Source organism: Thermothielavioides terrestris, chromosome 2, assembly GCF_000226115.1.
Source record: "Thermothielavioides terrestris NRRL 8126 chromosome 2, complete sequence".
In the NCBI taxonomy this organism is placed as follows: Eukaryota; Fungi; Ascomycota; class Sordariomycetes; order Sordariales; family Chaetomiaceae; genus Thermothielavioides; species Thermothielavioides terrestris.
The window spans coordinates 6,250,196-6,274,854 of NC_016458.1; the positions used below are offsets into that span (position 1 = coordinate 6,250,196).

General features: G+C 60.6%; 8 protein-coding genes across 8 annotated transcripts; 7 read left to right on the plus strand and 1 right to left on the minus strand.

The window, feature by feature from the left end:
* The first annotated feature begins 821 nt into the window (after positions 1-821).
* Positions 822-2,612, plus strand: THITE_2114773 (uncharacterized protein). The gene is made up of 3 exons (XM_003652880.1): positions 822-895; positions 982-1,114; positions 1,180-2,612. The coding sequence occupies exons 2-3, from the start codon at positions 1,043-1,045 to the stop codon at positions 2,014-2,016; spliced, it is 909 nt and encodes a 302-aa protein (XP_003652928.1). The 5' UTR covers positions 822-895; positions 982-1,042; the 3' UTR covers positions 2,017-2,612.
* Positions 2,613-4,695, plus strand: THITE_2114777 (uncharacterized protein). The gene is made up of 3 exons (XM_003652881.1): positions 2,613-3,476; positions 3,537-3,910; positions 3,991-4,695. The coding sequence occupies exons 1-3, from the start codon at positions 2,962-2,964 to the stop codon at positions 4,626-4,628; spliced, it is 1,527 nt and encodes a 508-aa protein (XP_003652929.1). The 5' UTR covers positions 2,613-2,961; the 3' UTR covers positions 4,629-4,695.
* Positions 4,696-5,483: 788 nt separating this feature from the next.
* Positions 5,484-6,842, plus strand: THITE_2047488 (uncharacterized protein; the record flags this gene model as incomplete). Its single annotated transcript, XM_003652882.1, has 1 exon — positions 5,484-6,842. One exon carries the CDS (start codon positions 5,484-5,486, stop codon positions 6,840-6,842), a length of 1,359 nt encoding a protein of 452 aa, XP_003652930.1.
* A 2,607-nt stretch (positions 6,843-9,449) lies between these two features.
* THITE_2114779 (uncharacterized protein) lies at positions 9,450-12,618 on the plus strand. Its single transcript, XM_003652883.1, has 4 exons — positions 9,450-9,552; positions 9,688-9,825; positions 9,920-11,472; positions 11,549-12,618. The coding sequence occupies exons 1-4, from the start codon at positions 9,531-9,533 to the stop codon at positions 11,756-11,758; spliced, it is 1,923 nt and encodes a 640-aa protein (XP_003652931.1). The 5' UTR covers positions 9,450-9,530; the 3' UTR covers positions 11,759-12,618.
* A 1-nt stretch (position 12,619) lies between these two features.
* Positions 12,620-15,038, plus strand: THITE_2114782 (uncharacterized protein). Its single transcript, XM_003652884.1, has 2 exons — positions 12,620-13,630; positions 13,710-15,038. The coding sequence occupies exons 1-2, from the start codon at positions 13,113-13,115 to the stop codon at positions 14,872-14,874; spliced, it is 1,683 nt and encodes a 560-aa protein (XP_003652932.1). The 5' UTR covers positions 12,620-13,112; the 3' UTR covers positions 14,875-15,038.
* Positions 15,039-15,823: 785 nt separating this feature from the next.
* On the minus strand, positions 15,824-19,234 carry THITE_2114786 (uncharacterized protein). Its single transcript, XM_003652885.1, has 4 exons — positions 18,816-19,234; positions 17,417-18,616; positions 17,312-17,359; positions 15,824-17,245 (listed from the first exon to the last, which is right to left on the minus strand). The coding sequence occupies exons 1-4, from the start codon at positions 19,135-19,137 to the stop codon at positions 15,939-15,941; spliced, it is 2,877 nt and encodes a 958-aa protein (XP_003652933.1). The 5' UTR covers positions 19,138-19,234; the 3' UTR covers positions 15,824-15,938.
* Positions 19,235-20,447: 1,213 nt separating this feature from the next.
* Positions 20,448-21,875, plus strand: THITE_2114790 (uncharacterized protein). Its single transcript, XM_003652886.1, has one exon. It carries the CDS (start codon positions 20,564-20,566, stop codon positions 21,764-21,766), a length of 1,203 nt encoding a protein of 400 aa, XP_003652934.1. The 5' UTR covers positions 20,448-20,563; the 3' UTR covers positions 21,767-21,875.
* Positions 21,876-23,354: 1,479 nt separating this feature from the next.
* Positions 23,355-24,522, plus strand: THITE_118802 (uncharacterized protein; the record flags this gene model as incomplete). Its single annotated transcript, XM_003652887.1, has 2 exons — positions 23,355-24,177; positions 24,500-24,522. 2 exons carry the CDS (start codon positions 23,355-23,357, stop codon positions 24,520-24,522), a joined length of 846 nt encoding a protein of 281 aa, XP_003652935.1.
* Between the last annotated feature and the right edge of the window lie 137 nt (positions 24,523-24,659).

The following is a 24,659-nucleotide window of genomic DNA, read 5'->3' on the forward strand; positions in this document are numbered from 1 at the left end:
CGCCGGCCGGGCCAATCAGGGCACGACGAAACGCACGATTTCGATGGTTGGGATGCATCCTGGGAGCCATGGATGTGGTCTCACTTGACTGGCTGAGGATGCCCGGCTGGCCACTGAGCAGAGAGCGCCTTCCTTCTCGGGAACCGACCGCCCACTCATGGCCAGCGGAGATCCGGTCGTGCTCGCTTGCTCACTGAAGGGTTCCAGGTCCGCCAGAGCGGGCAGGCAAAGAAGCAGAAGCAGGGCTGCCTTGCTTCCCGAAGGATAAAGTTAACTAACACTCGCACCGTTGCATGATGCTGTCATCAGGCCCACTCACACTCGCACCCACTGGCCCTCTGGACCGCCCGATGGTGGCGCCCCATGGGTCCTTCGATCCGTTCCTGTCAATCTCTTCTTTTTGCTGCAGGGACCTGTTCGGATCTGACGGCCTGCTGGTTGCCACGTTGGGCTGCGTCCAAACGCTGGGCACGCCCGCCGATGTCACGCCTGCAATCTCCACGATTCCATCGCTCCCACGAATCCATGCTTGCCCACGGCCCAAGCTCGCATGGTCGTGCCGTCGCAACGTCCCGTCTGAAGTGGACCTGCTGATTCATGGCCCGTTGCCGGGTTGCCCAAAGGCGGCCCAGCGCGGCGAGAAGTTCACTTGGCGCTCGTATTCCCGCCCCATCTGGCGCGGCGTGGCTAACTAACGTTCGTTACGGAATAGTAAGGTCGTTAGTGTCCGGAAGAAGTGAGGTGGTCGCTGGGTTCGGCGTCTGCGAGTCTGCCTGCTGCTCGGTTGCTCTGGGGATGCGGCGCCGCCCTGTCGTTTGGTGGCGCCAGCCACGCTTCCATGCGGCGGCTCCGCGTGAATAAAGACCTTGGGATGCCTCGAGCGACCCCCCTTTCCGTCTGTTTCCCTCTCATTACCTCTTTGTACGCGCGTAGTCTAATACTCATTAATACGCCTTCGGGTTCCGCTGTCGCTCGCTTTAGCTAGCCTTGGTAGCTAGACCATTCCGCTCGCTCAGCACGCATCCCGAACCTCTCAAGCAACATGCGTACCTCCACCCTGTCTCTGGGCGCCCTGGCCGTGGGCCTCGCCGCTGCCCACACCTACCCCAACTGCGTAAGTGAAGCGCCGGGGACGGACTGTCTGACTCGGGGGGAACAGACGCTGACACCGGACTGCAGGATACGGACAACTGCTACCGCAACCTGATCGATGAGCGGTTTGCCGCCGAGGCTGTGTCCTGGTGCCCGGAGTTCCTCGCCGGCACCACCACGGCTGCCTCGGCCATCCCGACCGACTTCAGCAACTGCGGTGGAGACGTCAAGGCTGTGAGCTCGGCCTGCTCGTGCATCACTTACACGGCCACGCACACCACGGGCAGCGAGACCTCCACCAGCACTGAGGCTCCGTCGACCACGAGCACCAGCACCACTGAGGTCACTCCCACGACCACGACCACGACCACCCCCTCGGCCCCGACCACCACCCCAACCACCACCGAGACCGACACGGAGACGTCGGCCTGCGAGAGCGAGACCAAGACCGAGACGGAGACGTCGGCCTGCGAGAGCGAGACCCAGACCGAGACCGAGACGTCGGCCTGCGAGAGCGAGACCCAGACCGAGACGGAGCAGCCCACCAGCACCTCGACTACCCAGTGGACCACTTCGACCTACACGACCACCATCACCCGCACCATCACCTCGTGCGCCTCCACCGTGACCAACTGCCCGGCCCACAGCACCGTCACCACCTCCGAGGTCATCGTCACCACCACCGTCTGCCCCGTGACCGAGACCCCCACCGGCCCCGCCGTCACCGTGCCGACCGCCAGCGTGCCGCCCGTCTACACCCCGACCTCGATCGGCACCGTCACGATCCCGACCCCGACCTCCAACCAGGGCGGCGCCGGGTCCAGCCCCACCCCCTCGCTCCCCGTCACTGCCGGTGCCGGCCGTGCCGTCCGCGGTGTCGAGGGCGTTGCCGCCGTCGCCGGCCTGCTCGCTGCCTTGCTTTAAGCGGGCGCGCTCTGCGCTTGAGTGCGCGGGGTTCCTTTTGGGACACCCTGAGCATTTTCCGTTGATGGTAGTCGTTGTTTTGCATGATAGAGTTGGAGAGCAGAGAGCCTGCGTCGATGTTGCAGCTGTATCACGAATCGGATGCCTGTTGATGATGCATGATACATACCTGCCCTGTCGGCTTCCATTCTTGTAGATATGTTGATACCTGTAATGGGGATGTGCCGGTTGTCGAGTCTGTGCGCCGGAATTTTCCATCTTATCCGCTGGCCTGTGTGCCCTTCCTTGTCTTGCACCTTTCAGACGGCCCTGGGCTTCTTATGGCCCTCGATAGTCCCTTGGCCAACTCCCTGCTTGGCAATTGGCAGCCTGCGGAGGATTGCATTGAGGCTTGCGCCACGTCCATACATACACTCTGTAGTGTAGTGTTGTCAGCGTTAACGATGTGAGTGGGGGCCGAAGAGGCTCTCGGTTCCGCCGCGTTGCTGCCAATCAATGGTTCAAGGAAGCATTTACAATTGCGGCTGGTTGGATCAGGACAGGGGGGCCCGACCTCACAACCAAGCGCACCAATGCACTCATATTCCGTAGTTAAATGCTCTCTGCCTTCCAACCGATCATGGAGGCGGCGAGACCCAGTCGTCTTGCATTCTGTTGCGCCTCTCGCCGGCGCTGGAAGTGAAAGCCAAAGGGGGCAGCCCAGGCAGTCGAGGCGGCATTACCACACAACACCGGTAACACCGGAAGCACCATGGAGGCGACAAGCTCACCCTCAACCGCGACGCTCGTGGGGAGGGCCGTCGGGCTCCTCGTCGTCATCGCACTCGCTCGCTTCTTCTACCGCCTTCATCAGGTCCGCACCTTTGTCCGGAGGTTCCACAAAGAGCACGATCTGGTGCGTACCCCCTGGGCCGCTGGTTGCGCGCATCACTGATGGCTCACGGGATGCGCAACTCACAGGAATGGGTCCCCCACTCGTATCTCCTGGGCCATCTGATCGAGACGGGCAAGATCATGGCGCGGTTTCTGCGCGACATGTACCCGCTCTGCATCGCGACTTTGGTGCTGCAGAAGTACCCGCACCTGGAGAAGTACGGCTTCATCGTCCTGGACGCCTGGCCCTTCGTCCTGCCCATGATCTACGTGTTCGACCCGGACATGTCGTCCCAGTTCACCCAGGTGCATTCCCTGCCCAAGTCGGACGACCTGAAGAGCGAGTTCCGCCCGCTCACCCAGAACAAGGACCTCGTCACGCTCGACGGCCAGGCCTGGAAGTTCTGGCGCAGCGTTTTCAACCCGGGCTTCTCCGTCAAGAACCTCATTTCCCTGACCCCGGCCTTCCTCGAGGAGATCCGCCTGTTCTCGGACCGGCTGAGGGCGGCCGCAAAGTCGGGCGAGGTGTTGAAGCTCGAGGAGCATGCCGTCAACTTGACCATCGACGTGATCGGGCGCAGCATCCTGTACGTGTTCCTGCCCCCCCAGTCACCCGTTCCATCCTGTTCATACTCACAGGTCAACAGTGGGACTCGCCTGCACTGCCAGACCAGGCCGAATCCTCTCCAATGGGCCCTGGCCAAGCAAATATCGTGGCTCATCCCTGAGCACACGCCGCCGTCGCTCCTCAAGCTGATCAACCCGGCCCGGCCGCTGCTCATGTGGAACTACAACCGCATCATCCGCAATTACCTGCTGCCCATCATCCAGGAGAAAGTGGCCGCGCAAGCCCACGGCGACTTTTCCGGCAGCACCGAGACGAAGACGGTCCTCTCGCTCGCCGCCAAAGCCTACCTGGCCGAGAAACCGCAGGCAGCTACCACCTCGCGCTCCGCCCCGGTCATCGACGAGGAGTTCATCTCCATGACTATCCCGCAGCTCGTCATTTTCCTCTTCGCAGGTAATGCCCCCCCAGCCCCTTTTCTCCAGCGCTGCATTCATTCTACCCACCCATCCACGCTCCTGACTTAAACCGCCCAGGCCACGACACCACCGCGACGACGCTCTGCTTCGCCTACAACCTCCTCAACAAGAACCCCTCCACCCTCGCCGCCCTGCGCGCCGAGCACGACGCCGTGCTCGGGCCCAACCCCGCCGACGCGGAATCCCGCATCGCCGCCAACCCCCAGCTCCTCAACGCGCTCCCGTACACCGCGGCGGTCATCAAGGAGACGCTCCGGCTGTACCCGCCGGCGGCGACGGTGCGGCAGGGCCAGCCGTCCTTCGAGCTGGTGCACCCGGCGACGGGGCGGCGCTTCGCGACGGCCGGCTTCGTGGTGCACCAGAACTCGCACGCGACGCACCACCTGCCCGCGGTGTTCCCGCGCCCGACCGAGTTCCTGCCGGAGCGCTTCCTCGCGGCCGAGGGCGAGCCGCTGCACGTGCGCCGCAACGCCTTCCGCGCCTTCGAGCTCGGCCCCCGCGGCTGCATCGGCCAGGAGCTCGCCCAGCTCGAGCTGCGCATGATCCTCGCCCTGACCGCCCGCGAGTTCGACCTCGAGATGGTCGTCCCCGACGGCCTGCCCGAGGTCTTTCGGGAGCAGGGCACGTACCCCGTCGGCAATGTCACGGGCCATCCGTTCGCGGGCATGCCCGTGAGGGTGAAGATCAGAGGGTGATTGGAGGAGGGGAGGGAGGGTGAGAGGGGTTATAAGGGGGTTGGGATGTTCTGTTGCAGTTGCATTGCTTGTGCTACGGCGCTCGGAGGGAGTCGCGGGGTAGAGGCGGAGCTAGTCCAGATGTAACGGTTGCTTTAGAGGTATATACAGGTAGATGGGGAGGGGGGTATATACTCCTGCTTGTATAACCTGGCGATCATGATAGGCATATACAGTACATCCGTACATGGGGAGTTGATCGCAGATCCTCGGGGACCATCAAGCGCCGATCCAGATGGTCTACAAGGGTGGCCATTGAACAATATCCGAGCCCTACAATGAAGACTCGTACGGAGCGACCAACCTGGCCGGTTGACAACATTGCAGCTTTCAAACATCGCTTGATTACGACACCGCGGTGCCAGCATACGGATCTCATCTATCCGTCAGGGCAGCGGCTTGCGGACGCCCATGGTGATCAGCACGCCGGGCTTGATTTCAGACAGCACGTGGTGGGCATCCCCCACACGGCAGCGTTCCCTGGCCATACGTGAGCGGTGTTAATCGACGTTTCAAATGCCCAACCACTATGAATAGATTGTCCATTTCGGACAGTTCCCGAGAACGGCGGGCTCGGAGGAGCGGGAGGGCGGCCAAGCCTGGGGACACGCAGCCGGGTAATTAATTTCCATGGCCACGCCAAATGCGAGGCGTCGTCATGGGCTCGACATGTTCCCGGACGGCGGCGAGCACGTTATTAATGAGGACAGATCCCGTACGCACTCATTCCCGGGAGGTTTTCAGCCGCCGAGGCTCAACCGCTGGGCTGCGACTTCGAAACCGCTGCCGATGGCATGGCCGGGTGGTGAGCTGAAGATGGCGCTTCGCATCCCTTTTTTGCTCTCCCTATGGAGGAGCATCCTCCTGGTGGCCATCTCGACCTCGGCCATCCCTCTCAAAACACTGGACGAGCTCATCGCCGACGCCGATGCCGAGTTTGCGGCGACGCCAGCCGGCGGCTTCCCTTTGCTGCCCCCGAGCCGCGACCCGTGGTACCGGGCGCCGACGACGTACGACTGGAGGCAGACGGACCCGGGGCGCGTGCTCAAGATCCGGCGCGCGCCGCTCCTCAACCAGACCATCAGCAACGCGCTCGCCGCGTACCAGCTACTCTACCGCTCGACCGACAGCCAGTACAACGCCTCATGGGACGTGACGACGCTGTTCATCCCGCGGTGGCAGGCGCGGTGCTCGGCGTCGGCGCCGGCGCTGTGCGCGCACGCGGTGCTGTCGTACCAGCTGCCGTACGACACGTGCGACGTGGACGCGAGCCCGTCGTTCGGGCTGCACTTTGGCGAGCCGTACGGCGAGATCGGCGACGCGCTCGCGCTCGGCTGGTTCGTCGCCGTGCCCGACTACGAGGGCCCGCTGGCCAGCTACGCCGCCGGCGTGCAGGCCGGCCACGCCACCCTGGACGGCGTGCGCGCCGTGCTCGAGGTCGCCGGCCGGTTCGGCCTGCGGATGGACCAGGCCAAGGTCGCGCTGTGGGGGTACAGCGGCGGCGCGCTGGCCAGCGAGTGGGCCGCCGAGCTGTCGGTGCAGTACGCGCCCAAGCTGGCCATCGCGGGCGTCGCGGTCGGGGGGCTGACGCCCAATGTGACGAGCGTGACGGCGTACTTGAACGGGCGGGCGGGGGCCGGTCTGATTCCGCAGGGCCTGCTGGGCATCGCCACGCAGCATCCGGACGCGTACGGGTGGATCGTGAGCCGGCTGAAGCCGGCGTTGAAGGGGGCCTTCTTGTCCGTGAGGGGTATGACGGCGGCGCAGTCGATCGAGGCGTTCCAGTATCAGAACATCTACGGGTATTTCGTGGGCGGCTACAGGGACCTGCACACGCGGGTCATGGAGTTGATGTACGACGTCGACGGGTACATGGGCTACCACGGGGTGCCGCGGATGCCCATGTTCATCTACAACGCGATCCACGACGAGCTGAGCGACATTCGGGACGTGGACGAGCTGGTGGACCGGTTCTGCGGCGTCGGGGCGAACATCCTGTACCAGCGCAACACGGTGGGCTCGCACACGCAGGAGCTGGTCAACGGCAGGGGCAGGGCCTTCGCGTGGTTGCGCAGCGTACTGGATGGGAGCTACGACCAGATCTACTCGTCGATGGGGTGCACCGTGCAGAACGTCACCTACAACTTGGCGCCGTGGGTGGGCTGGGGGAGGTGAAGGTGAAGGTGAAGGGCAAGGTGGCGCGGTGTCCCAGTATTCTTTCTCGATCCTTGGTACACACATACATGAAGGCATAGACTGTTAGAGCCAGTTTCTCTTCCTACTCGCCATCATTTTTCAAACCAGCCCTGCCAACCGAAGGATGACCACGGCGTGTCCCAGCTGCGAAGCCAGCAACCGCCTACCCTCCGCCGTGCCAGGTGCTGCCGAGCTGCGTGTCCAGGAACTCATTGCGGGCTGCGTACAGCGCCGGCTCGGGCGTCACGCCCGCCCGCCACGTAATTGCGTGGCGCCGCGGAAGCTCATCAGCGTGCTGTTGGCGGCGCGCAGCGGTTAGATGGGGCTTTTGTTGTTGTCGTTGTCGTGGTGGTGGTCTTGTGGTAGTGGTGGCCATGTTCAAGTTGGTCCCCTGGTCGGTTAAATCAAGCTACACTCGTTGTAACTACCGATGTGAGCTGGGGGAGGTTGGTTTGCTGTGGATGGTTTGTTATGAGCGAAATATTTGGTGTTTGATCAGATGTTGAAAACGTGAGATGGGGAAGTAGAGAGACAAGGTAAGTGTCTGGCCTGTGGACAACGCTATGTTGCCCTGCCTGCTCACGATCCGACGGTGAGAGTGCAATTCTACCTAATCCCGGTGGTTTCAGGTTGCTATTTATCGAGATGACTGAAACAGGGAGCATTTGAGGTCAGTCGCCATCGGCTTCCAACTGCAGCTGGCTGACATTTGAAGCCGCTCATGGAAGGGCGCTCAGCAACTCCGTAGGCACAGTGCCTTATCGACCTAACCAGTGCTTAATCATTCATGGCTGGGAGAACCGGGGGAGATTGCAGTCATTCTGTTGATATCGATAAATATCTCAACGTATATTATATGTGCCGTAAAAATAACAACAGAATTCCACACTCCATTCGGTGCCCTACTTCCACTACCTGGCAGATGCAAGCATGACTTGCGTGGGCCATTCTCGTGCTTTCAGCGGACCAACGCTTTTGGATGTGGAATGCTGAAAGTTGAAGGGCCTTGCGCGGCGAACTGAGAGTCGGTGGGGCTGACGATGATGGTCATTCCATGCAAGTAGAGGCGCTCGTGCAGCTGGGTATGGTCATTATACTGTGGTAATCCCAGGAAGAGATTATAGTAATGCCAGCAACTCCTCGCATATGCTAAATTTGCTAGTCCGGTATGATGGGAGCTGGGGAAGAACCCAGATATCATACGGAGGTATACGTCCCCTTTTCGCTAGCAACAATGAAGCATTCAGGATGAGCTGAGCTCTGTTAAATTGGACTTATTTGGCCCCTTTCTCACGCAGCCCGGGGCAATGCTGCTAACGTGAGTTAGCTCGAGGTCAATAACCAAGTAACACACAGGAGGCTAGGTAGGTCATTCGTGCATGCACACTAGCGAAAACAGGTGTGCGACTCACCTGACACCTGGCGCGAGATGGAGATCGTCTTCGTGCAGTGGCGCCAATTGCACTGAGGCGACTGCTCTGCATTCCGCAGCTAACGTTCAATCCCCTCTCAAACAGTCCGACTCAAACAGTCCGACGGCCAGCCCAGCAAAAAGGGGCTTCCAGAAGCTGCACCCCTGTTTCGGGCTCTGTTTTGCAGGGGCCCAAGCTTGAGATGAAGGGGGCTGAATTTGCCATCATTGAGGCTGTGCTCCAATGGTCCGCGAGGCTGACGTCGTTAATGCCAATCTCAAGGCTCTCCCCCCTCTCCCCCGGTCCCCGTAGATTTCGGCTCCGGGGAACACGAGGCGGGGGGCGGATAACGACCTCCCAACCTGACGAGTTAAGTGAAATTAGCCTCGAGGGGCTAGTTAACTAGGTAACCAACAAACCCGGGAATCAAGTTGTCAAACAGCTCGGCTTCTAACACACACTAGGCACGGAGTACACGGTAGTAGGTAGCTAATCTTACGGAGTAGTGTTGCCATGTCTGGACGGAGTAGATGATAATTTGTGAGTTGCTTTTCTTCGGCTACAGCTTGCCTCCCCTGACCTGGCGAGAGAGGTCGGCCCTCATGACACCTCGCCCGTGCTCCGGGGGGCAGCAACATCCTGGTATCATCACCAACGCCTCTTCGGATCTTCCCTGGGCACGGACGGCACTCTTGCCATTTCCCACGTGTTATCTTCGTCCAGAAAAGCTTCTGATAAGAGTGTAATCATGGCTAACTCTGTAAATATACTTTGGTCAATTGACACCGCGCTTTACTTGCCACTTTGGTTGCGTCTCTGCACTTCAAGGGAGCGCCACACTGTTTGAACTTGTGTACTGTGTTGTTACCGCACTTGCGGGGCTGGGTTGGTTGCTGAAGGGATTCCGCCCTTAGCCTGTGGGCCCCGCCCCGGTCCACCATGGCGGTTTCGAACCACCTGAGGTGGGCCCGCACTGCACCACAACCTGGAACCCTCCCGCATCCATTCCACCGTCCGCCAGATCCGCCAACTTGGACTCGATCCGCGAGCCAACTTGGGCGGCAATCCCCCGACTACGAAGCCAACCGTTAACCCTTCTTTTATTCCGTACTTGCGCTGTTTGTCTCTTGCCTCCTGGATCGCACCTCCGTCTTCATTCTTTTAGGACCGTTCCCCTCCTTTGCACCCTCGCGATTGGGCTTGACTACGAAAGACGCCGACCGCCTCCCACCGCGGCCTGTGCAACTTGGACGAAATGTCGTGGAAAATCACCAAAAGTAAGGACATCTGCACTGCGCTTCCTCCGCTCGGCCGTTCAGTGACTACAGTCGCTGCGCATTTTGCTGCGATCTCCTCTTGCTGCTCACCTGTTGCGTTACGTACGGGCTTGCTGACACCGTCTCCTCGCGCAGAGCTGAAGGAGACCCATCTGGGTCCCCTCACGAGCACCTTCTCCCGCTCTCCCTCGACATCCACCATTACAGACAAGGACGAGAAGAGCCAGCCTTCCCTCGCCGGAACGGCGACTCCGACAAACGAAAACAATATCGGTATGGTCTTTGTCCTTTGCCATCATCCAGATCCCTGCGTTTGGGCTCTTGGCTTTCGTCCGCGGGCCTCACGCTGACGAACTGGTTCCTGCAGCTGCTTCGGAAGCCCTCTCCCAGACACCGCCCATCAAGGCCCCGAAACCGGGCATCCTCGTCGTCACGCTCCATGAAGGGCAGGGATTCTCGCTCCCAGAGCAACATCGCAATGCCTTCAGTTCGTCCCACGGCGGCAGCTCCCTCTCGACGGGAAACGCCCTCAGCATGGCCGGCTCGACCCGGCCCTCCTCTTCGTCCCGGACACCCGGCTTCGTTGGCGGCCGGCCGCAGACCGCTGGCGGTTTTAGCGGCATCCCGACCAACCACGGCCGGATTTCCACAAAGTACATGCCCTACGCCCTCATCGATTTCGACAAGGTCCAGGTCTTTGTCAACTCGGTGGAGGGCACCCCCGAGAACCCGCTCTGGGCGGGCTCCAACACGCAGTACAAATTCGACGTCTCCCGCGTGACCGAGCTGGTCGTACATCTCTACATCCGAAACCCGAATTCGCCCCCGGGCTCCGGGCGGAGCCAGGACATCTTCCTCGGCGTCGTTCGCATCAACCCGAGATTCGAGGAGAGGCAGCCGTACGTCGAGGACCCCAAGGCCAGCAAGAAGGACCGGGAGAAGGCGGCCGCAGAGCACGCCAACCGCGAGCGCGCGCTGGGCCACAGCGGCGTCGAATGGGTCGACGTGCAATACGGCACCGGCAAGCTGAAGATTGGCGTCGAGTATGTCGAGAACCGAGCCGGCAAGCTGAAAATCGAGGATTTCGAGCTGCTCAAGGTGGTCGGAAAGGGCAGTTTCGGTAAGGTCATGCAAGTGCGCAAGAAGGACACGAATCGAATCTACGCGCTCAAGACCATCCGCAAGGCGCACATCATCTCGCGGTCCGAAGTGGCCCATACGCTCGCGGAGCGGTCAGTCCTGGCCCAGATCAACAACCCCTTTATCGTGCCGCTCAAGTTCACTTTCCAGAGCCCGGAAAAGCTCTACTTCGTTCTCGCCTTCGTCAACGGCGGTGAGCTCTTCCACCACCTCCAGAAGGAGCAGCGTTTCGACGTCAACCGTAGCCGGTTCTACACGGCCGAGCTGCTGTGCGCCCTGGAGTGCCTCCACGGGTTCAACGTTATCTACCGCGATCTCAAGCCCGAGAATATCCTTCTCGACTACCAGGGCCACATTGCCCTCTGCGACTTTGGGCTCTGCAAGCTCGATATGAAGGATGAAGACCGCACCAACACGTTTTGCGGAACGCCCGAGTATCTCGCGCCCGAGCTGCTGATGGGCAACGGTTACAACAAGACGGTCGACTGGTGGACGCTCGGCGTCTTGCTCTATGAGATGCTGACCGGCCTCCCGCCGTTCTACGACGAGAACACCAACGAGATGTACCGCAAGATCCTCAGCGAGCCGCTGCACTTCCCCGGCCACGACATTGTGCCGCCGGCGGCCAAGGACCTGCTGACGAAGCTGCTGAACCGCGACCCTCAACAGCGCCTCGGAGCCAACGGGTCTGCCGAGATCAAGGCGCACCCCTTCTTCCACGCCATCGACTGGCGGAAGCTCTTACAGCGCAAGTACGAGCCGACGTTCAAGCCGAATGTGGTATGTAGCAACCGCACCAACTCTCCCCCCCAACTTTGGCACAATGAGAGGCGATACTGACGGACCTCACCTTCAGGTCGACGCCCTGGACACGGACCAGTTCGATCCCGAGTTCACCTCGGAGCCGGCCAAGGATTCGTGGGTCGAGGGCCCGGTGCTCTCCGAGACGCTGCAAAACCAGTTCGCCGGTTTCAGCTACAACCGCCCGATTGCCGGACTCGCAGACGCCGGCGGCAGCATCAAGGACCCGTCTTTTGTGGGCAGCATCCAAGGCAGCATGAGATAAGGGCGACGGTTGGCAGCGAGGGACACGGTTCGGGGGCTCTGGGTGGTGCCATGGCGGAAGGCCCTGCGTCTTTGCGGGCTGCCGTGGGCCCAAGAAGAGCGGGGTTGGTTGCTTGGCGAAGACGCGGTGGGGATGATTTGGACGGGGTAGTCCAGGCGAGAGTCGCGAGACATCGGGAACAGCCAGCGCGAAGCAGAGCCAAGACTCTTTTCCCATTTTGCTTTCGTCTTTTTCTTTTCTTTAGCTGGGGCTCAGCGATTGCAAGCCCAAGCGCTTTTGCAGCGGACAGCGCATACACCACATTTCCACAGCTTTTGGGATTTGGGCATGGTCATTGGGGGTCTGATCTTTGGTCCTTGTCTTTTTCTTGCGTTCTTTGTCGTTTCTCTCCGACTGTTTCCATTGAATTATCTGGGAGGGGGGGAATGAGGGAAGGAGGGCTGAAGAGAGTGTCGAACACACTCACACAGCGAAGTCAGCCAGCGGGCCGAGACAGACAAAAAAAAAGAAGATTCGATGCGAGACTCGGCAGCCACGCCCATCGCATCATCGCATACCCCAGCTCGTTCGTCCGAAGTCGGGTGATTGAGGGGCTTTCCAGTGCCTTCCCTTATCCACGAGCCACGAGCCCGGTGTGCCTTAGGGGGCAGCCTGCCTGGGATGTACGTGCGATGTTTATGTTATCGCCAGCCCGGCAGGATTTATCCCGTCCACAAACACCCCCGCGCTAGCGCTCTGAGGCTCTTATTCAGCGCGCTGAGCGAATTGGCTAAATCGGCGGTGGAGCACAGTCGAACTGTCAGGCGAGGGGCTTGACACATCGAGACCGACCGCGGAAGGTGGGGCAGTTCCGGAGATGCTGGCTGTGACGTTTGCGCGCCCGAGACTCGAGACTTTTGCTTGATCGTCCTGGGCGAGCATGCCGCTTTAAAACCCCTCATGGATGCCGCTAGCGGGCGTATTCTCTGTTCCGCACTTGTGCCGCCTCCAACGAACTGAGTGCAGTATTGTATATTTCTGGTATGCTGTCTACCTGCCTGTTCCTGAAACCAACAGCCATGCTTCGTTCCTTCCTCTCCCTGGCTGCGCCGATACGTCACTCCGTCAGCTCCCGCAGTGTCCCGCACCGCATGCGGGGCACCCGAGCTCAAAACCCAATATCAAACACCCCACCTCCCACTCCCGGCTTCCGGGCTCCAAACATTCCACCGCGCCTTCCCAACTAACAGACTCCACTGCAGCAGGCAGAATTGATTTCGCTTCAATCGTCCCGTTGAACATCGGAGCACACACAAGACAGCTCGAAAGGGAAAAGTTCAAAAAAAGGAACGAAAAGAAAAGAAAAGGATACACCATGGCCCCCGCGAACACCCTTCCCGCCTGGGCCGAGCTGCAAGCCCACCACGACAGAGTCGGCAGGTCGTTCGTGCTCAAGGAAGCCTTCAAGGCCGACCCCAACCGCTTCCAAAAGCTCTCGACCAAGCTCACCCTGCCCGCCGCCATCTCGACCGAGCCCAATGGCACCGAGATCCTGTTCGACTTCAGCAAGAACCTCGTCACCGAGGAGACCCTGGCCCTGCTGGTCAAGCTCGCAGAGCAGGCCGGGCTCGAGAAGAAGCGCGACGCTATGTTCGCCGGCGAGAAGATCAACTTCACCGAGAACCGCGCCGTCTACCACGCCGCCCTGCGCAACGTCACCGGCGTCGAGATGAAGGTCGACGGCGTCGACGTCATGAACACCAAGGGCGGCGTCAACGACGTGCTCGAGCACATGCGCGTCTTCTCGGACCAGGTCCGCAGCGGCGAGTGGAAGGGCTACACGGGCAAGAAGCTGACCAACATCATCAACGTTGGCATTGGCGGGTCTGATCTGTGAGTGCCCGCCTGGTTTTTGCTCTGTCTGGTCCGGTTTTGTTGCGAGTTTCTTTCTTCTGCTCACACCGGACGGTAGCGGGCCCGTCATGGTCACCGAGGCCCTCAAGCACTACGGCGCCAAGGACATGACGCTGCACTTCGTGTCCAACATCGACGGCACCCACATCGCCGAGGCCCTCGCCAACTCGGACCCCGAGACCACCCTCTTCCTGATCGCCTCCAAGACCTTCACGACCGCCGAGACCACCACCAACGCCAGCACGGCCAAGAAGTGGTTCCTCGAGAAGACGGGCGGCAAGGGCGACATCGCGAAGCACTTCGTGGCCCTGTCGACCAACGAGGCCGAGGTGACCAAGTTTGGCATCGACGCCAAGAACATGTTCGGCTTCGAGAGCTGGGTCGGCGGCCGCTACTCGGTCTGGAGCGCCATCGGCCTCAGCGTCGCTCTCTACGTCGGCTACGACAACTTCCACAAGTTCCTGGCCGGCGCCCACGCCATGGACAACCACTTCCGCTCCGCGCCCCTGCGCGAGAACATCCCCGTGCTCGGCGGCCTGCTCTCCGTCTGGTACTCCAATTTCTTCAACGCGCAGACCCACCTCGTCGCCCCCTTCGACCAGTACCTGCACCGCTTCCCGGCCTACCTGCAGCAGCTGTCGATGGAGTCCAACGGCAAGACCATCACCTCGGACGGCTCGCCGGCCAAGTACACGACGGGGCCCATCCTGTTTGGCGAGCCGTGCACCAACGCGCAGCACTCCTTCTTCCAGCTGGTGCACCAGGGCACCAAGCTGATCCCCGCCGACTTCATCCTGGCGGCCAAGTCGCACAACCCGGTCTCGGACAACCTGCACCAGAAGATGCTCGCGTCCAACTACCTGGCGCAGGCCGAGGCGCTGATGGTGGGCAAGACGGCCGACGAGGTGCGCGCCGAGGGCGGCGTGCCCGAGAGCCTGGTGCCGCACAAGGTGTTCCTCGGCAACCGGCCCACGACGAGCATCCTGGTGGGCGGCGCCATTGGCCCCGCCGAGCTGGGCGCCCTGATCGTCTACTACGAGCACCTGACCTTCACCGAGGGCGCCGTCTGGGACATCAACTCGTTCGACCAGTGGGGCGTCGAGCTCGGCAAGGTGCTGGCCAAGAAGATCCTCAAGGAGATCGACGAGCCCGGCGCGGGGCAGGGCCACGATGCGTCGACGGGCGGCTTGCTGGCGCAGTTCAAGAAGTACGCGAATTTGTAAGGGAGGGCAGGCAGGTGGGGTGGAGTGTACCTTGTGAGCATAGGATAGGATTGCTATAGCATTAGCCGCTGTTCAAGCTCGGAAAATATAAGGAGGCCATCATGATCATTTACATTCGCCGCCGTTGGATCATAGGTGGGCATCCTTGAAAGCAAGTATGTGTGCAGCAACTCCGTAATGATCTCTCCCTCTTTTTGGGCGCCAATCTTGCCAATGCCTGCCGGTCCGCCTAGCCAGCCACGTACGTTAGTTACCTTTCGCTCCCGCAACCCACCCAGCCAGCCGTTTTGCGCGTAAACAAAACCATGAAGCAAACCAGCCTGATTTGATGGTCCAACCGAACCGTCAGCTCACACTTGCCCAGAGTCCTTTGAAAGCCCCATCACACACACACACACAATCTTTTTTTGTCACGGTTAAACACACACAGAGCAGCACACACAGAGCAGAGCACAAGCATCATCATCACCACCCAAGCCCAAGACGCCTTGTCAATAAGATGAAGAACCCATCGTACACACATACAGGACAGCCCACACCGAGATGGAAAAGGAAACCACGACAAAAAAAAAAGAGAGGTGAGTGGACCGTTCGGGTCAACCAGTCAGTCAGTCAGCCAGCCAGCCAAGTTCGAAGAAAAAGAGGAGTTCTATCGACTCGCATTCTTCTTCTTCTTTTCCTTCGTCATCGTCATCTCCTCCTTCTCGCCTATGGAAAACGCATCACCTCCAGTGTTTCGCATAGAGCGACGAGACCCGGCCCGACTCGACTGACTTGTTGCAACGCACCGGAACGCAACGGCGGTTCTGTGTGTGGATGGACGATGGTTGGATAGGGGGGTAGATAAGCCGGATGCGGGATGTTCCGAGCGTTTCCTTCTGTGATGATCCTTTTAGATATTCTTCAATCGAACTTTGCGCCCCCCCAATCGAGTTCATGTCCCGTCCGTTTCTCAACCTGTCCTTGGCTTTCCCAAATAACAACAAAACACCCCGGCTGTCCGCCCAACGCCCGGTTTTTCAGCAACCCCGGCTCGTGGGTCGGGGGATCTCCTTGCCATCCTCCTAGTGATAGTTGTTCCCCCAGCCCCGAGGCGGATTGCCGTAGTAGTTGCCAGCGAAGCCCTGCGCGCCGTAGCCGGCGCCGTAGCTGGTCTGGTGGCTCTGAGCACCGCTGGCGCTCATGCCGTAGCCGCCGGCGGCTGACTGGGTACCGTGGAGGCCGTGGCCCTGCATGTGGCTCGGGTATCCGTAGCCGCCCATGCCGCCGAGGCCGCTCTGCTGGCTGGACTGCGGCGGCGGGAGACCGGCTTGCGACGGGCCGTTATTCGCCGCCGAGCCGGGACGGGGCGCCGTGCCGAGCGAAGGGCTCGGTCCGCCGCCAGCCTTGGAATCGCCGAAGGGCTTCAAGTCGTCACCTGAGGTCGGGCCGGCGCCTGGTTGCGAGCCAGGCGCATTGAACGCCTGTCCGCCCTGCGACTGGTAGGCGGAGCCGCCGCGGCCGAATGTGTCGTGTACGCCGCCGAATCCGCCGCCAAGGCCCTGCTGGCCCGACTGGGCGGAGCCGGCACGCCCGTAATCGCCCAGGCCGCCCATCACGCCGGTATCTCGGTGAAGAGCTGATTGGCCGAACGCTCCCGCGGGAGACGAGTACCCATGAGGACCTTGGGGCGTGATTCCGTACTGGCTAGGCTGGTAGCCCAGACCGCCCTTGCCGTATGGGCCACCATAAGCGCCCTGGTTGTAGCCTTGGTAGCCACCCATGTATCCGGAATAGTACGGGCTCGAATAGTAAGGGTGGGCGCTATACGGGTACTCGTGCGGCTGCTGGCCGTGCGTTTGAGCCTGCGTGCTCGGGGTGTTCTGAGCCTGGCTGGCGGCCTGACCCGCCGCGGGGGCAGCGCCAACCTGCGAGTCGGCGGCAGCGGCGCCGAAGCGGGACTGTCCGTGCTGAACACCGCTCTGAGGGTACTGAGTAAGGTTGTCGGTCTGGGGCGCGTTATACCCGGCGAACGAACGCTGCGGCTGCGACGACAGGGCATCTTGCTGACCCTGCGCGCCCTGTTGCTGCCCGAAGTTCTGGTTGTAGTAGTTGAAGCGGTTCTGGTGGTCTGCGGTGTAGTAAGATGAAAACTCGCTGGGGGCGGAGCTGAAGGGACCACCGGGCTGCTGCTGGCTCGGCGCTTGCGCCGCTTGTCCCTGGCCCTGGAAGCCGCCCTCGAACTGGTTCTGGGTGGCCGAAGCGATGGCTGGCTGTTGGCCGAACGGCTCGAACGGTTTCGATGTGGGGAATGAAGGGTGCTCCTGAGAGGCAGGCTGGCCAAAGCGACCAAACTGCTGGTTGTTCGGAGCGGCAGGCGGTTGTGCGGCTGCTGAAGGGGAGATAATTAGAGGATGCCCTGCGAATGGCGAAGGCATGTGGGCGGAGTTGAACATACCCTGCGAGGTGGAGGGAGCATTTGCGGGAGGTGCGGAGGGTGCAGGGGCTAGAGATGGGTTAGCGGTAGGGAGCCAAGGCACCTTAGGCGGGTTGAAGCCCATACCGGCAGGTCCTGCAGGAACTTGAGCAGCCGCCGGCTTTTGGGTGGGGAACGCTTCGGGAACGGGTGTAGGCTGCGCGGGGGGAAGAGATGTACGGGGATGTGCAACAGGTGAATCCTCGGGCGGCTGAGGGCGAGTCTCGGGTTCCTCGCGATCGCCATCGACGTCGTCGTCGATCGGGCCATTCAGGCTGAAAGCGCCAAATTGAACGGCAGCACGATCAACCTGGTCACGGTTACCGGGCATGCGGACGGGCTCAAGCTGGTCGAGCATGCGTCGGGGGTGGTGGACGGGAGTGCGGGCCGCTGGTTTCGGGGCTGTGCGGGCCTGGTGTTGCTGCTGGGAAGCCGAAAGAGGGGTGGCTGTCGCGCTGGGCGCCGGCCCCCGCGGATCCCAAGAATCGGCGGCCTCGCTGGCGGCCGTGTCTGTCTGGGGGGGATGTGAGACGTCTGCTATAGTATCAAGATTCTTCTCGGTAAGTTGATCCTTGGAGGGCAACAATGCGACTTCGGGGACGACGGGAGTGACAGCCGGAACCGCGGGCACGACAGGGACAGCAGGCGGGGCTGGCTCAGCCTGGGGCGCCGGGGCGGGCTCCTTCACCGGCTCGGCGGCGGACTCCTCAACCGGGGCCGGGGCCGGACCTTCGGGCTCAGGTGCGGTAGGTTCCGCAGGAGGCAGATGCTCAATGGCCGGTTCGGAGACCTTAGCGGGTGCCTCCTTCGGCTTGGGGGCTGGCTTGGGAGTGGTCGATTGTCTCAACATGCTTGCCCAAGTGGTCTTGGTCCCTTCGGGAACTGCGGTGTGTCTCGCAACAGTCGCCGTGGCGTTCGGGACGGTGGTCGTCGTACCCGGGGCATTCTCTGTCGCGGAAGGTTCGCCCCAAGCAGGCGACTCTTCAGACGGCTTGGTGTTCCATTCCGTGGATTCTTCAGTCGGGACCGAAAGGGGTTGGCTTTCCTTGGCCCGGGTTCCATTGGTTGTGGCATGGGTCGACCTGCCGCGTGCGCCACCACGACCACCACGCTCAGTGGCTCTGCCGCGGCCCCGGCCGCTGTCGGCATTGCGACCGCCTCGGGCATTTCGCTGGGCGCCCCCCGGAGCCGAATCGCCGGCCGCAGTCGTGGCCGTGTCGGGCTTGGCCTTGGGACGCGAACGCTCCTTCTTCGTCTTCGAGACTTCGCCCCACTGTGAAATGGTGCCTATGCGCAGGCAGATGTACGTTAGCCGACTAGCGTTCTGTTCTGAGGGACGAAGCCGACGTGACCCCGACATAATCCTCCAACGAACGTGCAATCCTCAACGGCATGGCGGGAGCCGGGGTATCAAAAGCGCGGCGAGAAAGCCGCACTGCATCTGGACGGGCAGCAAACAAGGGTGAAGGTCAAACGGTCAGCTTACCCTCAGCAATTCGGGTGACGGCCAAGTTCTCGTCACCGTCGGTCTCGCGAAGAGCAAACAGGATGTCAACCTCGGACCAGTCGGTAAACATTTCTTTGATGACGGCAACCTTGCTGCCGTATTGCTGCCTGAGCTGGCCGACTTCGCCCTCGTCCTCAAAGGTCGGTAGCGAGGATTCTGTTTCTGGTTTGTCTTCGCCATTGACGCCAGCAGGCCGAGCACCAGCGCGACCTCCTCCCCGAGCCGCAGTGCCGCCGCCCCGGCCGCCCCGACCAGAGCCTCTGCCGCGCGCGGCAGCAGGTCTGGAGTGCACCTCAGACATTGCTGAGATGTAGGATGATGTGGTGGTGGGTCAAGGGAAAATTGGGCGACCGAATCGCGTGTCGATGGCAAACCACGAATAACGGCGGACGGCAGGAAAGGGCAAAGAGAAAGAGAAAAAAAAATCCGGATCGTCGAGGATGGATCGGATTCGCGCAGCGCGAATCAAATCGAATCGTGGGCGTGACCCGTGGCGATGGATCAATTCGTGTTGGTTTGTGGTTGTGGGAAGAGGAAACAAAGGTGCAGCTGGATAGGCAGAAAGGCACGAGCACGAGCCACGGAGGTGTTCAGTTTTTGCCCGTCGCTGCAGAGTTGGCTTGCCCCAAAAGGAGAGCAGAGGCCACTCAAGGTTCCAGTGCTCCAAGCCCTGCTGTGGGCAACGGCAGTCCACCCGCGTGCATTTCGTCCCCGGAAGGTACAACCTAATACAGTGTGTGGCACGGCGCACAGCCTCGCCGATTTACTGGTGGGCGTCTGTCAGAGCATTCTTGGCGCACGTCTCCGGTCTTCAAGATGGGCATCAATTGCAAGTCAAGGTTACAGGATTTCTGTTTCATTTCGCAGTTGCGGTTTTGCGAGTGTCCGGGACCAAACCGACTGAGCGTCTGAGCAATTGCCACCTCCAGCATTGCTGTTGCGCGCAGGAAAGCCCGAACTGGGGACGCATGCGAATCTACGCTCTGCGCCTCGCTTACTGTGTACATTCCAGGTTCCTTACACAGTTGGTAACTGCCGGAAGCGCATCTGCGTAAATACGTATCTTACAATACTTGCTGGGTTCATTCGCAGCTGAGCACACGCATGCATCTGTTGGCATCAGGTGACACTAGCAACAGAGAGGGCGGCACAATGCCGGCTGCTCGAGATGGGGTCACACGAACGACGGGTAGTCCTTCAATTGCGGCGTCACAGTGAAAATACGGGCAATCGGGGGAAGATTCCAGTAATGGGTTAGGCTAGATGGCAGAAGTCCCATGGCCGGTCCCAAACGACGTCGGTGTTTGCTGTGCACAGAGTACCTAGCAAGGAGTAGCGAAGGCATTCACGTTATTATTGCTGCGGTCAGCTATATGGCAGATAGCATCAGCATGCTCGCAGGCGGTGGTTTATTTCCTGAAGAGGGCGCATGCTTTGCACTAGTGTAACTGGTGTAATGTATCCGTAATCCGTACGGTAAGGTAATGGATGCCTGACCGCCCACATGGTCCCAACGCACGGTCATGCAACCTGTGATCGGCAGAGAGAGGCACGGTGTCAGCTAGAGATTATAGGCACTGTGACAGCTTGCATCGAGCCACCGCCAGCAACAGTAGCTCCATCAATGCTCCGTCAACATCGCCAAGTCCCCTCCACACCGGCTTCGAGCCTGATGGCCATCGACCCCGATTGAATCGCGCGCTCGCTCCCGCGGCGACAAAAACACGATGCAGAAAACAAGGGTGCTCAGCTCGCTGCGCGACCTCTTCCCGCCCATCCACCAGCCGCTGCCGCTCGACAAGCGCGAGAGCCAGCGGCTGCTCGAGTCGCTGAAGAAGTCGTTCCGCGAGGAGCTGGATAGGCAGCACGGCTGGGTCTCCCGCCCCGTCAGCGATCCATTGCCGTTGCCCAACCTGCCCCTCAATTACCTACCCAGCAACGATAGCCGGCCCAGCTCCGCGCGGGCGTCGACCGACCAGCATCTGCACGCCATCCTCGACAACCCGCACTTCAGCCCGGCCGAGAGGGCGCAGGCGACCGATGGCTCCGCAAATGTCTGGGACCGCCACAAGAACGTCTTCTCCCTCGCTGTCTCGAGGGGCTTGATGACCCTGCCTCGGGCGCACGGTTTCCTCCTGCACATCCAGGCCGAGGTCGGCCATGCGCCGGCATTGTCCATCCTCGAGGGCCTGAAACCCACCGGCGCCGGCCTGCTCGTTCTGCGGTGGCTCCAGTCCTCGGGCATGGAACGCGACCTCTCGTTCCTCTCCCACGGCAGCTTCGCACACATCCTCGTCCGGTTCCTTGTCGCCGAGGGCCGCGAGGATATCGTCTGGTCTTGGATCGAGCGCCTGATGAGGAAAGAGGGCGCCCTAGACCGGAAAATTCCAGTCGATCTTGGCTCATCGGCGCTCCTTGCCTCCCTTGTCTCCACCAAAGCTCACGACGTTGAGTTGGAGGGCGGGTACACGGCCGTGCTGAAGGGAGCCGCTATGCTCCGGGAGCAGGGATTGCCTCCCATCCGATTGAAAGGTGCCTGGCGTACGGTCTCCTATCAGAGCACGACCAAGGCATGGAAGCACTCCAAGCCGCCTGCCGAGTTGTTTGAGCGCTTCTGTTCTCTAGGACCCACCCTCCCGGCGTCCCCGTTGGATATGGCCCATCTCAATCTGTGCCACCCCGTCAACCCCTCTCCGCGGCTCGCTGTTGAGTTCCTGTCAAGCAAGTCTGCCTGGCAGGGGTTGGATCCTGCCGCGCCGAGTTTCAAACAAAAGATCTACTTGCAACGAATCTACTCGCTGGGTCTCGACGCTCTTCAGCACTTGATGAAGCTTGACGAGGTCAGGGAGGCATCACGACTTTGGGACATTCTGAAGACGCGTCTCGGCGGCGGCGGCGGGCATACTTTGAACAGTCTCAGCCCTGCCTGAGGTCCCCAAACTGCCACTCAGCACAGTTCGGTGGCCAATACCGTGATCGACGGATGTCAGGGTCGCTGGCGCTGACCACTGGTCCGACGGTAGACCCAACTGAAAATCGGGAATTGCGCGAAGTGGGGTCGGTATAGCATGGTCAGTCAAGCGCAAGTGAGGCTGCGAGGCCCCCGAAACCCGGCATAAGCGGGGGTATTTTATGTGAGCGATCGAGATGGGGTTGCATCGTCAGCCAGGAGCTGCGTGGGGCCGAGCGTGCCGCATCTCGGTATGGTGGAGCCCACCCATGGACGGCAAGCAGCGCCTCTACGATGTATGCGCGCCCCTGGTACCGGAAAGACTTGGATCAGCATCACATTTGTATTCCATAGGTACTTTGTCATGTATGTATATACATACTGCGGTCAGGCGCACACGCACTCGCGTTTCAAGACGCCAAATACATTCACGCGTCTCGTTTCCCACTTCGGTCATCCCCTCTCAGTCACTGTTGCCCTCCATCTCTGTCCCTTGACGCCCTCGGTTCCCTCGTTCGATACACCCGACGCCGACAGAGTCTCAGTTCAGACATCGACAAGCCTGCCTCGTCTGTAACCTTCCGCCAGACATTGTGCGGTGTCCACTGGTGAATCCTGAGTGCTGCGTATCCGGGCCGGCGTCGAGTTCTGAGAAAGCACTTCCGCGCAGATATGGAGCTGGCCAATTGACGAACTCACCACTCTCGGGGAATAGCTTGTCTGGTACCATGACCTCATGCCTTCAGCGTTCAGCCTTCAGCCGGCACACTTGAGGAGACCTACCTTATGTATCTACCTAAGTAGTTGGGTAGATCGCAATGCCTGGAAAGGAAGACATCTGATCGGCCGACACTTCCCCCAACTCCTTCCTGTATGTATGGAAAGCGCTTGGAGTCCTGGATGGCAACCGAGTCTCGAGATAGTTGGCTCATGCCCGCTCTTTCTTTTCACAGATTCGCCTTCGAGCTCGAGTGCTGCTCGACTTTCGGCCATGCCATCGGGAGCTCACGTACCCGGAGCTTTCAGCTCCCATCTTCCGACTCACTAAGGTGCACAGGGCTGGCCAGCTCTGCAGGACGGACCGAAACACCGCTGCCCGGCCCCAATACTTCGACCCTCCGAGCCGGACAACACGGCCGCATGTGGTCATTTCTGCCCCCCCCCCCCCCCCCCCCCCCCCCCCGCCCCAAGCCAGATTTTTGGCCCCCACTGCTCGCGCCGCGACGCTGCGTTTTCCTGAAATTTTCTGCCTATGAACCCGCGCCAATTGAAAACAGTTTGTTCGGTGCTGGGCGGTTCCCGAGCCAATCATACTGGCACTCTGCCGCCAGTTACTGTCGATCTCCGGGCGTGTCCCGTTTCAACTTGGTCAACGGAGTACGCTAGTTAGTGTACGAGAGAGCCTTATGTATGTACAGGAGGTCTTGGTCATGATGCGGCCGCACCTTGTAACAACGCTTCTCCTTCTTTCCCGCCTTCTCAGGCCTTTCCCTCCCATCTCTGATGCCTCTAATATGTCATCCTAACCACCTCCCATCTTACTCCTTTCCTGGCACGCACCGATAATAATGGCCAGCGTTCTTGCCCGTCTTTCTCTTCTCTTGCTGGCTGTTGACCTAACCGCTGGTCTGAATCGGTGCTACTACCCAAACACAAATGAGGCGACGGGCGACTTCCCCTGCGACCCCGATGCGGCGGTCAGCATGTGCTGCGGGGAGGGGTCCATGTGCCTTTCCAACAAGTCGTGCAAAGGGCCCAAGCAGAACATGATCCGGGGGTCATGTACGGATCAGACCTGGGAATCGCTTGACTGCCCTCTCTATTGCTACCTGGGTGAGTCAGTCGGTTCTTCGGACGTCAATTTCCCATCCATGCTTCCCATCCATGCTAACCTAGCTCGCAACGGAAAAGTCGCCAACATCGGCCCGGACCTGATCTCCTGCAGTAATGTCACCAAGAACCCCACGGATTTCTGCTGTGACAACGACGCTGGGTGTTGCGATTCGGGCATCGGGCGGTTCAGCCTGCTGCCCTCGGATCCCCAGCCATGGGCGACCTGGGACGGCACCAAGTCCCAGTACGTAGTGGTCAAGCCCCTTTCCCCGGCAACAGCGGCCACCACAGGCACATCCACATCGATATCGACGTCCACATCCGTGCCCGCGACCACAACCACGACCGCAAGCCTCGCCGCATCGACCTCCTCGAGCGCGCTCGGCGCAGCCATAGCCCCAACCTTGGCCGCGTCACCCCAAGCCGGGGGATCGCCGAGCCTGTCCACCGCCGCGAAGGCCGGGATTGGAGTCGGCGCGGCCGTCGGCGCGGCCATGCTCGGCGTGATTGCGTTCTTGCTCTGGAAGCTGAACCAGAGCAAAAAGGAGAAGGTCGCGGGTCTGGCGGCTCAACAGCCGTCGTATTATTCTGGGCAGCCACCACTGCAGCCAGGAGTGCACGAAGTGAAAGAATTGCCAACGGACGCGCGGTATATGGAGTTGGACGGATTGACGAGGCCTCGGGAGCCGACTGAGTTGCCGGACCAAGCTGTCTCTTCTCGGTGGTGATCATGGAACGGTTGTTACTGAGGTATGTGCCGGGACGGAAGCCTCGCCGCCTCTGGTTCCAACCAGCGGATGATGGGACTCAACTGACTGATTTTACGGCACCTAAGCAGCATTGGTAGAGCTGGCTGTGACGCTTGTACATACCTGATTAGCCTCCGCCTCGGACGATGGGTGAACAACTCCAACACCGAAAATCCCAAATTCTTTTTCTGCACCAGGTTGTAGGTTGGGGTCAGAAAGCCTTGGCATGCTGATATTGCTTCACTCGACTGGGTGAGATATTAACGTTCTACTTCCTGTAGGTCTTGAGTA

Excerpts from the sequence above, each read along its gene's own strand:
- THITE_2114773 (XM_003652880.1), top strand. The coding sequence starts at position 1,043 with ATGCGTACCTCCACCCTGTCTCTGGGCGCCCTGGCCGTGGGCCTCGCC. Across the intron at positions 1,115-1,179 it reads CCCACACCTACCCCAACTGC|GATACGGACAACTGCTACCG; the intron begins GTAAGTGAAGCG and ends ACCGGACTGCAG.
- THITE_2114777 (XM_003652881.1), top strand. The coding sequence starts at position 2,962 with ATGCGCAACTCACAGGAATGGGTCCCCCACTCGTATCTCCTGGGCCAT. Across the intron at positions 3,477-3,536 it reads GTGATCGGGCGCAGCATCCT|TGGGACTCGCCTGCACTGCC; the intron begins GTACGTGTTCCT and ends ACAGGTCAACAG. Across the intron at positions 3,911-3,990 it reads CGTCATTTTCCTCTTCGCAG|GCCACGACACCACCGCGACG; the intron begins GTAATGCCCCCC and ends TAAACCGCCCAG.
- THITE_2114779 (XM_003652883.1), top strand. The coding sequence starts at position 9,531 with ATGTCGTGGAAAATCACCAAAA. Across the intron at positions 9,826-9,919 it reads GACAAACGAAAACAATATCG|CTGCTTCGGAAGCCCTCTCC; the intron begins GTATGGTCTTTG and ends TGGTTCCTGCAG. Across the intron at positions 11,473-11,548 it reads CGACGTTCAAGCCGAATGTG|GTCGACGCCCTGGACACGGA; the intron begins GTATGTAGCAAC and ends CCTCACCTTCAG.
- THITE_2114782 (XM_003652884.1), top strand. The coding sequence starts at position 13,113 with ATGGCCCCCGCGAACACCCTTCCCGCCTGGGCCGAGCTGCAAGCCCAC. Across the intron at positions 13,631-13,709 it reads GGCATTGGCGGGTCTGATCT|CGGGCCCGTCATGGTCACCG; the intron begins GTGAGTGCCCGC and ends ACCGGACGGTAG.
- THITE_2114786 (XM_003652885.1), bottom strand. The coding sequence starts at position 19,137 with ATGTCTGAGGTGCACTCCAGACCTGCTGCCGCGCGCGGCAGAGGCTCT. Across the intron at positions 18,617-18,815 it reads CGTCACCCGAATTGCTGAGG|GCACCATTTCACAGTGGGGC; the intron begins GTAAGCTGACCG and ends GCCTGCGCATAG. Across the intron at positions 17,246-17,311 it reads TGCTCCCTCCACCTCGCAGG|CAGCCGCACAACCGCCTGCC; the intron begins GTATGTTCAACT and ends TCTCCCCTTCAG.
- THITE_2114790 (XM_003652886.1), top strand. The coding sequence starts at position 20,564 with ATGCAGAAAACAAGGGTGCTCAGCTCGCTGCGCGACCTCTTCCCGCCC.